The sequence below is a fragment of the Salvelinus alpinus genome, chromosome 20, assembly GCF_045679555.1.
Source record: "Salvelinus alpinus chromosome 20, SLU_Salpinus.1, whole genome shotgun sequence".
Taxonomy (NCBI): Eukaryota; Metazoa; Chordata; class Actinopteri; order Salmoniformes; family Salmonidae; genus Salvelinus; species Salvelinus alpinus.
Genome location: NC_092105.1, coordinates 52,281,480 through 52,294,190, shown reverse-complemented (window position 1 = coordinate 52,294,190; position 12,711 = coordinate 52,281,480). Strand labels below are relative to the sequence as shown.

At 42.8% G+C, this 12,711-nt stretch overlaps 1 protein-coding gene across 4 annotated transcripts in view; it reads right to left on the bottom strand.

Annotated features, from left to right (window-relative positions):
- Positions 1 to 12,711, bottom strand: part of LOC139547064 (dachshund homolog 1-like) — a 272,848-nt gene that overhangs the window by 51,193 nt on the left and 208,944 nt on the right. The window contains exons 4-6 of one of the 4 annotated variants that reach the window (XM_071356122.1): positions 825 to 997; positions 598 to 690; positions 93 to 294 (exon numbers count right to left, since the gene is read on the bottom strand). In XM_071356122.1, the coding sequence (XP_071212223.1) occupies positions 93 to 294; positions 598 to 690; positions 825 to 997 (468 nt within the window). The remainder of the gene's footprint in view (positions 1 to 92; positions 295 to 597; positions 691 to 824; positions 998 to 12,711) is intronic. The other 3 variants (XM_071356123.1, XM_071356124.1, XM_071356125.1) reach the window with 3 other exon arrangements.

The following is a 12,711-nucleotide window of genomic DNA, read 5'->3' as shown; positions in this document are numbered from 1 at the left end:
AAAATCCCAAATCAATCAATTTATCGGTTCAGTACAACAAAAACAACAATATCAAAATTGGGTTAGTGGGTTAGCGGGGTCGGTTTGTTTACTTGCGGAACTGAACACGCAGTTAGCCAGTCTGACTCGTTGCATGGGGAGGGAATAGGGGGACGTACGTATCCTGTCTGAGGAGCTCTCTGTGTGGGCCGGTGAGCTGGAGACACTGCTGCTGCGGTGGGACGACGGGTGGCTGCCGGGCCTCCTGCCGTCCTCTAAGGAAGGGGTGGGGGAGGGACTGTCTGGGACACGCTCCTGTCAATGACAGAGGGACATCAGTGACAACTAAGGTCCATGAAAGTAGATGCTATGTAATCAATGTACATTTCCGTAGGGCTTTCCACTCTGTCATCGCAGTCAAAAGTTCAGGATAAGTCACTTTAAATGTCCAGAGCTGTATGTTAGTTCTACACAGTGCGTGTCCATTCTGCCAGTTTATCTCAATGACTGTGGTGACTATTCTTCAGGGCATGCTCTGTTTGTTGCTGTGTCATGGCAGCCATGTTGTAATGTGTTTACTATACAGTTTAGTAAATTAAGTCCATTCTAGCGGTTTACCTTGATTACTGAGGTGACCATTCTGCACGGCAGGCTCTGCTGCTGTGCCACATCGGCCATGTTGGAATATAACAGTGTTTCCCAATCCTGGTCCTGGGGACCCAAATGGGTGCATATTTATTTATTATTTTAACAAAGTTATGGGTCCAAAGGATAAGGATTGGGAAACACTGTCATATAATATAATACTTTTTGGTTTAATATTATGTCTATTACACACAGCTTACCTTGATGACTGAGGTGACCATTCTGCAGGGCAGGCTCTGTTGCTGTGCGACGGCGGCCATGTTGGCGATGGTGCTGAGGTGGTTCATCTGGCTCATTGCCATGGTGACAGAGGCAGGGGGCAAGCTGCACGGGATCAGGGGGTGGGGCATCATCATGAAGGGCAGTTCCAAACCTACAACAGGTGAGAAAGGTGATTGGTTAACGGAAACCATGGTTGATTGGTTCATCTGGATTGGAGGAAATTGATAGGTTAATTTGACATAAAGGTAACCAATAAGGGCTGGTTTCAGTCATAACCTTCTACAATGTTAAGATTTTTGTTCGAGCATAAGAAAAAGCTTTATCTAAATGTAACTGTAAAACCCCATTCACATGTGACTAGTATTACTAGAGAACATTGGTTATGTAATTATTACCCCAGAATGACCCTTATTCCAGAGTTGTTTTTTTACTTCAAAACTGATCCCTGTCAATCATCTTTTTTTTCTTGAATAAATTGACAGTTATGACAGAAGCCTGGAGTTTTTTTTTTCGAGGCGTAAAGATATTTCAACAAGTCCCGGTGATAACAGGGCAACACTTATAACTTGAGCCTGGTTACCAAGTTTAGAAACCATACCAAACCATCTTTGGTATATTGTCGCCATAACATTTGAATTTATAGGAAGCGTGGTCATAATCACTATTTTATGTTGGGATATTTTATTAGAAGACATCCTACAGTAATGTGAGCTAAACGGCGCACTTGCACTTGAGATGCGTTTTTAGGCTATGGATGACAAAGTGAATTTATACTTTCCTAATGTTTAGCTCAGTTTGTATGCTGCTGCTTTGCCATCTATTAACAGCAAGGGTCGCATTAAATAGGAGCGAGATTTTTTACCGATGCACTTGGCGACGTTCAATTCATTCACACAAAACGTACAAACAAAAGCATTTACTGTGAAAGTTGACACATGTAAGGCCTTCATATATAGGCTATTTATCAAATCAGTTATTGTTTTCTCGCTCAAAACGCGAGCAACACCTGTCAAACTCAGACATTTCTCTCAAAACACAGGGATGTCAATTAGCACAGGACTAGTATTATCAGCAGTAGCTTATTCTGTCTGGAGTTGTTACTCTCCTGCTATGTAAAAATGACTGACATGGCAGATTCGTACAGAGCTAAAATTACAGATGTGGTGTTTTGTGCTCGCGCACATAATTACATTACCCGACCTCCCCCAGTAAAACTAATCCTGTTCGAATAGGGCTTAAAACTGCAAATAGCGCATTGTAGATTTGATTGAATTAACATTTTACTGAAATATTATTTCTCTCATACCGAAGTGGGTGGCCATGATGGTATAACCTACAGATCACTGATACTGACATGCCATGCAATGCCAAAATAACAACATCAAAGTATTATTATCAAACAACACGACACTACTTCACTCTAATACATTTAGAGGGATGAGTTAAGAGTTAGAGGGATGGGTCCTTCCCTACCGTATATTTTGAGGTGTAAATGTTTCACAACAGATGATAATAATAGATAATAATAGATAATAACAGACCATAATTGTAATGAAAATGGTAATGATGATAACAGTAGTTCAAAGCCAAAAGTTCACACAGCCATAAAAGGCACATCAATTATTCCGTGGCTGGAAAAAAAGGTCTACGTTATGGAAATAGGGCTCACTACTTACACATAAGGCACAATCTCAGTCCGCATCCCAAATGGCACCCTATTCTTTATACAAACAGGGTGCCATTTGTGACAGTCAAAATAAGGCAATCATTGGAAGCCATTACCCCAAATGACTTGTTAAAACACGCTAATAACAAAACAAGTATCTTCAGAACTACAGTGTGACAAATGGCTACAGGCTACTGTGTAGGTGTATAGGGCGTAGGTATAGTCTGGACTTTTAACTCTTACAACAACAGGGAACTTTCAATTCATTTCGGCTCTGTTCTGTGATCTGCATTGGCCACCGTACCCCATTTTCAAGATCAGATATCTACCAAATGTTTCAAATGATTACATGTTGGCTCTGCAATTATAGTGATCTATTTGGTCAAAGTGGAGAGATGAGTTGGCCAGATATGTAAAGAATGCTCTGCTGTGCCTTTAGATGGTACAGTATAATGAAAACGGTCTAACTTTCAACGAACATGTGTAACAGTTTAACTTTAGTACGTCCCCTCGCCCCGGCCCGGGCACGAACCAGGGACCCTCTGCACACATCAACAACAGTCACCCACGAAGCATCGTTACCCATCGCTCCACAAAAGCCGCGGCCCTTGCAGAGCAAGGGGAACCACTACTTCAAGGTTTCAGAGCAAGTGACGTCACCGACTGAAAGGCTGCTAGCGCGCACCACCGCTACCTAGCTAGCCATTTCACATCGGTTACACATGAACACAGCTAGGTGTGTGTTCCGGAAACCACAAGCACCCTACTCTCTGCATTAACACCAGCTTTAATATTGCTTCTATCAATGCATTTGTCCGCATCATTTCCAATCCCCCATATCTTTTTTTAAAAGTCCAAACTTTTGACTGGTACTGCTTATATATTTGTATATATTGTCCATGACTATTTTCCCCTAACCCTACCCCCCCTCCCTAATTGGAGTAAAATAATGGACCACAATATGTATGCTTCTACTTCTACTTATACATACTATATACATTTTACGGACGCAGTATATTTGACATGAGTTATCTTTTGTTTGTTTTTAGTCCCATGATTCAGCTATCAGACGCTTCCCCATGAAGTAGTTTAAGGCCTAAATCTAAAACCCAGATTTAAAAAAAATGTTCTTTTGGCAGTTTGGCTCTATAGAAAAGAAGAGATAAAACACAGCTAGAACCACCACACAAAGCTAATCCACAAAACAACTCTGCTTTTGCGAGAAAACATCAGTTGCCAACAAGGGCAAGGTAATCTACACCGCAAAGAAAACCTCAAAAGACAAGGGCTGGGAAATGAAAGACACAGAGGTAGTCCTTCTCTCCGTTGTTCCCTCCCATTCCTCCCGAATCATGTTGATTTCCATAAGAAAGATGGCATGCAGATTCCGAGTGGCAAGCATTCCCAAACATGAAGAAGGCGAGGGAGAAAAAAGCCAAGGCGTGCACCTTCGGTCCCACCAACTTTTTCCGTTGGATCTCCGTTTCTGAATCAATTAACTCTCAGCATCCTGGGCTCAATTAAAACAGTGCCACAGAGGGCCTGATGTCAGGGGTACTTACAGTGAGACATCATGGAGAGGCCCACTGTATGTATGTGTGTATCTACATTTCCAATGCACTCAAGGGCCAACGTGGGGAGCGCTATTCTGCCTTTGAAGCGCCGGCATGTGCAAGAACACAGACCGAAACACACAAACACACACTGCGTCTGACTTACATCTTCAGGATATCAACATACACATAAGGGGAGAAAGATTTTAAAAAAATATATCATTGCCTGAGACTGATATGACTTTGCTTTTGTCATTCAAATACTGTTTTATCAATCATAGTCCTGAGTGATGTCTCTTGTGTTAACCACTGTATTGTACTTCTATGGTATGTCTCAGTCTGAAAGGCACGCACACACGCACGCACGCACGCACACACACACACACGTGATCTCTCTCAACCATTCTCAAATGATGTTTCCTCCATAAAGGCCCCATTCAGTTGACTGTATGGGAACCTGCTGTAGGCCAAGATGAGTTCATACAGTCCTTTTATGGGTGATTGAAAGGCACTGGGTACACAGAGATTGGTTGGATTCAATGTAATAGATTAGGTGTTGTTGGAACATAGTGTTTTATTTGTTTATATGAGTGGGTGTTTTTTTTTCAGACATATTGTTGCTGGCTTTGTTTTGGAAGGGATTCAATTACTTTTCCCAGGTACTTACAGTGTATGATGAATTTATAGTGAATGGGTTAGAATTATTGCCAACTATTGTCATTTTAAATCATATGGACATCGGTGTGTGACTGCGCTGTTTGTTTTTGACCCCTTTCAAAAAATTCTCTGAACAAATCCGAAAAGGACCTAACTCGATCAACATTACAGTAAGTGAGCTTTTCATTCAACCACATCGCTAGATGCATTCGTTTCGTCAGTTACTGTTATTCCCCTATACAGTAGTTCAACTTCGGTGAGTTGAATTCCCATGTGTTGCTTTCCTAGTGAAAGGCATAAACAACAGCATTTGGAGTAATGTACCTGGAGTAAGCCTTATGGACTTCCAAAGGTAAACTCCTACTTAGCTACCATCATTAAAACAAAAGGAATTAATACGCAGGCAAACAGCTCACGCTATGGGTAATACAGTACTTTGGAAGTGCACGCATGAATAAGCAACAATCCAAAATCACGGAGGATAAATGGAATAGATTCAAACACCCTTCGGAAAGATCACATGATTAAAAAGGTGTTGTCGGACAGAAACGTGTGGAGGAGGTCTGGAAAACGACAAGCGGGTTCAAGTATTAATACAAAATCAGTTGATGAAGGGCTTAACATGATTGAAAAGAGGGCAATAATTGCTACCTCTTTCAATGACTAAAATGACTGAGTCATTAACCTGAAGTGATGCAATATCCTCTATTGTTAATCCTTCTGGTGTGTGTGTGTGTGTGTGTGTGTGTGTGTGTGTGTGTGTGTGTGTGTGTGTGTGTGTGTGTGTGTGTGTGTGTGTGTGTGTGTGTGTGTGTGTGTGTGTGTGTGTGTGTGTGTGTGTGTTAACAGTACTCCTGATGGAGACAGCTATTCTACCCACCTTTTCCTACAATAAGGAATCCTCCAGGGTGGGAATAATGGAAAATGAATCCAAGGTGTCCGACTGAAAACCTAGCCCTTCCGAATAGCACACAGATCTCTGTCTAGCTGCCGATCGTCAGTTTTTGCTCTGGAGTAGCTAGATTTCCCTTGACAAAAATTCAACCAGCTCCTACTTGGCACATTATTATCTCTCTAACTGAATGATTTGTTGTTTGTGGAGCAAAACAGAAACAAAAGAGAGAGAGATTACATTTTCAGCCATAGCTCAGGCTCAGATCTCTTTTTTTCTCTAACTCCCTCTGTCCAGGAAAAGTCTCATGACAAACAATAATGTCAGCTGTAACTGATCGGAGGTCGCCACCAGGGCCTTGAGTAAAAGCTCCAGTATTTAAGCGACCATCGGTGCAAGCCAGGGTAGAGTGGTCTCCGCAGATGCTCGAGCTAATGAAGCTGTCTGTCTGTTATTTACCTTCTTTTAACTGGAAAAGGGGGATGAGATGTACTGTAAGAGATAGCAAGGACTGGAGAGGATCTGTCCAGGCCTCTCTCTCTCTCTCTCCCTCTGTCCCCCTCGCTGATTAAGTAGGACCATGCGGACGTCGGAGGAATGCGAAATTGGTTGACAGTCACAACCAACGCTGAGGAATCCTTATGTTTGCTAATATATGGCTTGTGTCAAGCCTATCTGTCAAACTAAAACCCATTTGAATGTGGTCAGAGCCTTTGATTTGGATTGGGAAAGACACAGGGTTGATTTGTACTGTGTTGCTAAGCCTCCTTTTGCTTTCATGGTACAGAGATGTGTTTCTCTTCTGATCTGTCAAAAAAACATAAATGGCGCAGTTTTAATCAAATTTCTAGAATCACTTCCTGTGTAAATATACAGTACATTCACATACTCCAAAACAATCTTGGCTTTTTTTTACTAAATGCCCTTGTAAAATGCCCCTGAGTTGCTGCTGCATTGCTCAGACAAAGGTGAGAGCATGGTCTATAGGTTTGGGACTTTTTTGTGGTCGTGTTGGGGGATTTGTTGGGTTTTGCACCCAAATCCTATAAATAAACGGTTGGCTGATGAAAAGAAACTGGTTGCGTCCCAAACAGCACCCCATTTCCTATATAGCGGGTACCATTTGGGACGCAACCAATGGCTCTGAGCTGTGGGCCATTTTAGTGGTCTCACAGTACCACTAATCAACCAGATATCTTTATTGTAAGTACACATTTCTCCAGAAGGCAACAGCACAGCCTTATGAGGTGGGTGGGCCATTAAACTCCATCAGATAGAAGCGCAAGCTACAGGAAATATACAACAAAAAACCCAGAAACATCTAGTCGTATTGTGGCAGTGCTATGGGCTGCTTTCGTGTACACATGTACACGCACACAAACGCAGACATACAAACACATACCCAGAAACGCACACACATCCCCTACATACACGCACACGCATTCACACACACACAAACATAACGACACATATACACAGACACCACAGGGGGTTGGTGGCACCTTAATTGGGGAGAACAGGCTCATGGTAATGACTGGAGAGGAGTAACTGGAATAGTATCAAACACACCAAATACAGTGTTTCCAGGTGTTTGATGCCATTCCATGAGCTCCCTTCCGGCCATTATTATGAGCCTTCAGCAGCCTCCTGTGACAGACACGCACACACGTCCCCTACACGCACAATCACACACACACCCACCCACACAACACACATGACTACACAGAACACACATGACCACAATATGGTCGACATTCCTATAGCAGCAGCATGAAAGAGATACACATACTTTCAAACGATTCAAGTGGGAACACTTGCAAACGTATGTAATGTCAATGAATGTTAGAGAAAGTAATGATGACAAAACATCTTTGGTTTGATGAGGTAGCATAATGACTTGCCTCCCCCTGAACACATGCGTACATTTACTCTAGTGTTGCACGGTATACTTAAACTTTGGTACTTTTTCAATACTAGAACATTAAAAACAATTCGGTGCTAGAATTGCTGTTACGTCCGGTACATCTGTCAAATGTGTCTCACGGATCAAGCCTGTCTATCAGCGCAGCCGATCGCTTATTATAGCGCGCAACGTGCCTGCTCCACTTTTTCATTGCTAGCCTGCACTGAGAGTCTGGGCCGCATTATGTTAGCTCCCCACTCATACTGCACAGAAGTTAACATACTTGAATAATGCGACACGTCATGAAGACATGTTGAAACTGTTCATTACCGTTCGCAAAACAATGTCCAAACAGGCTGGAACACTTTACAATGCAAGAAGATACTGGTACCTTCCAGCTTTGTAGGCAAGCTTTCCTTGCTAGCTTTCCTAAAGCTAACATACATTCACTACCCTAGTACTTTGTTTGTAATACCATAATGAAAAATATGCTGATTTCAAAGCTGATTGCCACCCCAAAAATATTAATTCACTTATTTGGTCTCTTCACATCTCTCCCAAAGATGATCCATTTCCTCAGCGAACTGACTGTGCTCTGACAGGCCGCCCCCCTCTTGCCTTGTGCATGATGTCATTACTGGTTAAAGACAGCACACATTTTTATAAAAGAAGCAACTTCTATGCAAACGTTGTTGATCAGTACAATTAAATCATTCCCAAATGGGAGGGAAATGTGTTTGTTTGTCATCTGTAGCCCCATGAAATCAGCCAAAACAAGCTCAATAGCTCAATGCATGCACACACTCCTACTGAAAATGCATTCACCATGCATTCGCCTGTATTGTGGATAGGCCTAGGCTGCATATTTACGATTTACCCAGTTTATCAATATAGATTTAAAAACAAAGTAAAATGTATTGTATTGTATTATTGATTAATTAATGCATACGTGGCTGTCTGAAAATTGTTGACATGAATGATAATGAACTCAAAAGATGCCCAAATATTGAACAGAGCAGTAGCTGTATTTATCTGCCTGGATCAAGTGCCATTCTGTAACTTTGGCTAATATGCCTTCTTCTTTTGCCATGGTGTCGTTTTGGTATGGTTTTGGTATTGAGTATCGTGATACTAAACCTGGTGTTGGTATCGTGACAACACTAATGTACTCACACATACACTCACACACAGTATATCATGTGTTAGGAAATACCCTAGAGACAGACAGTGTTATTTGTGCCAAAATTCTGCCACTAGCCGCCTACTCCAGATGACTGAGGCTGTGATGCAATCAATTGCAGATAGCTGTAAAGGTCTATGTGTAACTGGTGCAGAGGAGTCAGGCGCAGGACAGCAGAGATGAGTAAATACAAGTAACTTTACTTTAAATACAAGAGAATTACCAAGCCCACAATACGGAGAATACAACAAACAATTACTCACAAACATACATGGGGAAACAGAGGGTTAAATAATGAACAGGTAATTGGGGAATTGAAACCAGGTGTGTAAGACAAAACAAATGGAAAATGAAAAGTGGATTGGCGATGGCTAGAAGGCCGGTGACGTCGACCGCCGAACGCCGCCCGAACAAGGAGAGGGACCGACTTCGGCGGAAGTCGTGACAATAGCGGTTTTCCGGGGATATCGCTTTCAGAAGTAAGTTTTAAATAAAGTGTCAACTTCTTCCATCTGGGATATCCTCCATCCAGGATATTCTGGTCAACATATCATACACATTTGATTGACTAAATCAATCCACATCACTACTTACAGGCTGTCTATAAAAATAGAATGAATGATTACAAGAGGTTGAAAAGATCATTCTGTTTATATAATTCTGTCATGGAGTCACAATGTAGTATCTACGAATCTTTGATTTGATGATCATTACATTTGTCATAAATAAAACTTGATATGTCTTTCATAATGTCTCAATCCTTCTCACAAGATAATTCCAAAATTCCACATTTTCCAAATGAACAATGTGCTTGAAAATAACAAGCCACACTAAATGTTGACCCGAAACTAACCAATTACCGCAATTATGTAATGCTCTAAACAACTTGAGGGAGGGACAGAGATGTTATAGACCAGGGTCGTCTTCATTTGGCACCAAATTATAGAAAACAGACGGATACCGGGAGGGACAACATGAACTTGTCCAGTAAGAAAAATGTATTTACATTTTCTGTTGCAAAAAGTTTTGCTACGGTGTGTCCCAATATATACAACCCAGATTAACCTAATAATCCACATGGCTAGGGATGCCCAGGACGTCCAAGCCTCCAGGAGACATTGATATTAAGCCATGACCATACTGTTAACATTTCTAGTGTGGATCTGGGCCCATCTAACTTGACATTTGTCACAGGTCACTCACAATAAACTGATAAACACACACACAAACACGCGCACAATCACGCGCACACACACACACACACACACACACACACACACACACACACACACACACACACACACACACACACACACACACACACACACACACACACACACACACACACACACACACACACACACACACACACACACATACACACACACACAGAGAGACAGCGAGAGAACCCATTACTAGCAGCTATTACTATTGACGGTGTAATATATCCCTTGCTAATCAATAGAGTTCTTGTGTCAGTGACACGCCAAGCAGATAGAGGAATTATTTCCATGTGATACTTAGTTAAAGGCCTCTCCCCCTCTTAAAAAGATTGCTTTCAGTCAACGGGCGAGCCGTTGTCATTTGATTCACACCGCTCTCCGCTGTTATATGGGTGCCGCTTGGGGATCGGTTTACATGTGCTGGTCATCAGATCATCTGTTTTAATTACAAAATTAGCATTACTCGCTCTGGCCTGTTCTCTTCATCTATAACCATCGGTCCTTGAGAAAAAATCAGTACGATCGCTCAAAATTCTAACAATTTCAATGAAAAGCATAGGATGCTGTCATGTCACCTATTTTTTAAATGTAACCTTTATTTAACAATGCAAGTCAGATAAGAACAAACTCTTATTTACAATGACGGTCTACCCCGGCCAAACCCTAACCTGGGCAACGCATGGCCAATTGTGCACCGCCCTATGGGACTCCCAATCCCAGCCGGTTGTGATACAGCCTGGAATTGAACCAATGTCTGTACTGACACCTCCAGCACTGAGATGTGGTGCCTTAGACCGCTGAGCCACGGAAGACAACTTATGTGATTATCGCAAACGCAATTAGGTGAAACAGGAAAGGAAGACCCAGAGTTACCTCTGCTGCAGAGGGTAAGTTCTTTATAGTTACCAGCCTTCTTTTTTTTCTATTTTTTTTGTTGATCCGGCGCCGACAGAGATGGCCGCCTCGCTTCGCGTTCTAAGGAAACTGTGGAGTATTTTGTTTTTTTATGTATTATTTCTTACATTGTTACGTTTTATTACATACAGCCGGGACGAACTATTAGATATAAAAGCAACGTCAACTTACCAACATTACGATTAGGAATACGACTTTTCCGAAGCGGATCCTCTGTTTGGTCTGTTTGGTCCACCACCCAGGACAATGGATCGGATCCCAGCCGGCGACCCAAAACAACGGCGCCGCAGGAGGGGCAGAAGGAGCGGTCTTCTGGTCAGGCTCCATAGACGGGCACATCGCGCACCGCTCCCGAGTTTACTACTCGCCAACGTCCAGTCTCTTGACAACAAGGTAGACGAAATCCGAGCAAGGTTTGCATTCCAGAGAGACATCCGAGACTGTAACGTTCTTTGTTTCACGGAAACGTGGCTCACTTGAGACACGCTATCGGAGTCGGTACAGCCACCTGGTTTCTTCATGCATCGCGCTGACAGAAACAAACATCTCTCTGGTAGGAAGAAGGGCGGGGTGGTATGCCTTATGATTAACGAGCCGTGGTGTGATCATAACAACATACAGGAACTCAAGTCCTTTTGCTCACCTGATCTAGAATTCCTTACAATCAAATGTCGACCGCATTATCTACCAAGAGAATTCTCTTCGATTATAATCACAGCCGTATATATCCCCCCCAAGCAGACACATCGATGGCCCTGAATGAACTTCATTGGACTCTATGTAAACTAGAAACCACATATCCTGAGGCTGCACTCATTGTACCTGGGGATTTTTACAAGGCTAATCTGAAAACAAGACTCCCAAAATTTTAACAGCATACCGAATGCGCTACCAGGGCGGAAAAAATCCTGGACCATTGTTACTCTAACTTCCGCGACGCATACAAAGCTCTACCCCGCCCTCCTTTCGTAAAATCTGACCACGACTCCATTTCGTTGCTCCCAGCCTATAGACAGAAACTAAAACAGGAAACGCTCGTGCTCAGGTCTGTTCAACGCTGGTCCGACCAATCTGATTCCACGCTTCAAGATTGCTTCAATCATGTGGACTGGGATATGTTCCGCATAGCGTTGGATAATAACATTGCTGAATACACTGATTCCGTGAGCGAGTTTATTATCAAGTGCATCGGTGATGTTGTACCCACAGCAACTATTAAAACCTTTGATGGCAGCATTGATTGATGGCAGCATTCGTGCCAAACTGAAAGCGCGAACCACTGCTTTTAATCAGGGCAAGGCGACCGGAACATGACCGAATACAAACAGTGTAGCTATTCCCTCTGCAAGGCAATTTAAAAAAAATAAGCTTCAGTATAGAGACAAAGTAGAGTCGCAATTCAACGGCTCAGATACGAGAGGTATGTGGCAGGGTCTACAGTCAATCACGGACTACAAAAAGAAAACCAGCCCCGTCGTGGACCACGACGTCCTGCTCCCAGACAAACTAAACAACTTCATTGCTCGCTTTGAGGACAATACAGTGCCAACGACACAGCCCGCTAAAAAAACCTGCGGGCCCTCCTTCACCACAGCCAATGTGAGTAAAGCATTTAAACGTGTTAACCCTCGCAAGGCTGCCGGCCCAGACGGCATCCCTAGCCGCGTCCTCAGAGCATGAGCAGACCAGCTGGCTGGTGTGTTTACGGACATATTCAATCAATCCTTATCCCAGGCTGCTGTTCCCACATGCTTCAAGAGGGCCACCATTGTTCCAGTTCCCAAGAAAGCTAAATGTAACTGAGCTAAATGACTATCGCCAAATAGCATTCACTTCCGTCATCAGGAAGTGCTTTGAGAGACTAAGGATCATATCA